This window comes from Cystoisospora suis (assembly GCF_002600585.1).
Source record: "Cystoisospora suis strain Wien I chromosome Unknown contig_6922, whole genome shotgun sequence".
Classification (NCBI taxonomy): Eukaryota; Apicomplexa; class Conoidasida; order Eucoccidiorida; family Sarcocystidae; genus Cystoisospora; species Cystoisospora suis.
This window is the reverse complement of record NW_027159709.1, coordinates 1-1,505: the sequence shown is the minus strand read 5'-3', so window position 1 is coordinate 1,505 and position 1,505 is coordinate 1. Positions and strand designations below refer to the sequence as shown.

The 1,505-nt window shown below is 40.9% G+C and overlaps 1 protein-coding gene across 1 annotated transcript; it reads right to left on the bottom strand.

Moving 5' to 3' along the window:
* Positions 1–539: 539 nt before the first annotated feature.
* CSUI_010213 (helicase associated domain protein) lies at positions 540–1,467 on the bottom strand (the record flags this gene model as incomplete). Its single annotated transcript, XM_068070318.1, has 2 exons — positions 540–602; positions 1,227–1,467. Coding segments are annotated over 2 exons (303 nt in total), but the record flags the coding sequence as incomplete, so codon positions are not given.
* Between the last annotated feature and the right edge of the window lie 38 nt (positions 1,468–1,505).

The window sequence follows — 1,505 nt, the reverse complement described above, 5'->3', positions numbered from 1 at the left end:
ACACAAAAAGAAAGAGTGAGAAAGAAAGAAAGAAACAAAGAGTGAGAGAGAGAGAGAAAAAGAAAGAAAAGACAAGCGAAGGAAGAAAGGAAGAACGGAGTGATACATATGTATATACAGATGTCTACATACATTCGTATGTAGACAGATGCGAGGTAGCTTTCAATACAAAAATCTCAGCATCCACTATCTGTAGACCTCTTTACACACATCCCTACGGAGACACAGCTATATATATATATATATTTATATATATTGTATATGTATTCGCCTACATGTATGTATGTATATGTATGTATGTCTACGTATGTATGTGTACATGTGCATGTACATCCATGTTGACATGTCATGCGTTTCAGGGAGTTGACGAGGACCTCCACAACTCCTAGGAAGGAGAAATATACATACATACACATACACACATTTACATACATGAAAACAGATAGATAGACAGATACAATAATACATCATTAGCTAGCTAGCTAGCTCTTGCTTCACAGAGAGGGAGGCTGCTTGGCTACTGCATGCTTGTGTGGAGCTCACTCAGGATCGATGGCTGTAATGTCATGCAGATAAAACTCGCCTGGGCCTTTGAACGAAGCCTAAGAAGAAAAGAAGAAAGACAGATCGATGAAGAGGAAAGAAAGAAAGAAATAGAGAGACATCCATCTCTATCCTGAGTGACTGCATGCGTGCGCGCATGCAGTCAAGTGTAGATAGACATATGAATCAGATATCGGTAACCCATTCCCTTTCTTTCCTTTACCTCCATATCTATATCTACGATCTATCTATATCCTTCGAAGACCCATCTGTAGACTTTCTAAACATCTTCTACTTAGCGGAAGAATCTTCTCTTCTCTTCTTTTCGCATTTGCTTTTCCCCGAGTTTACTTGGGCTGTCGCCTCACAGGCCGTCGCTCTTCGTCTCTCTCAACTCCTCTTAGTCGAAGAACGAGGAAGGACAGAGAAGAAAAAGAAGATTAAGAAAGAGATCAAGACAGAGAAGATAGAGATAAAAAAAAAAGATGAAGAGAGAACAGATGAGGAGAAAGACAAGAAGAAGAAGGTCACCACCCTCCAAGACATTCATCTCTATCTCCTAAGCCAGCTCACTCGCCATATCAGTCTTAAAGACCTCAAACATTTAGCTTCCCTCTCGCACTTTCTTTCTTTCTTGCTTTCTTTCATATATCTTTCTTTCTTTCGTCCTAATCTTTTCTTACGTGAGTGAAGACAATCCATTCGGGAGGCGAATGGACTAAGACAGAAGAAGGATGAAGAAACAAGCGAGGGAGGGAAGATGAAGAGGAAAACGACGCAGAAGAAGAAGAGAAAGAGGAGTCGATGAGAAATCTTATCTCTTCTTCTCCAGTAACACTCCCACTTTCTTCTTCTTCTCTGCTACGCCAGCTGCTGCTTGTGTCTTGACGAGAGCTCCCTCTCCCTCTCCACGAAGCATTCCTCCTTCGGTAGAAGAGACAAGATAAAGAAGAAGAAAAAGA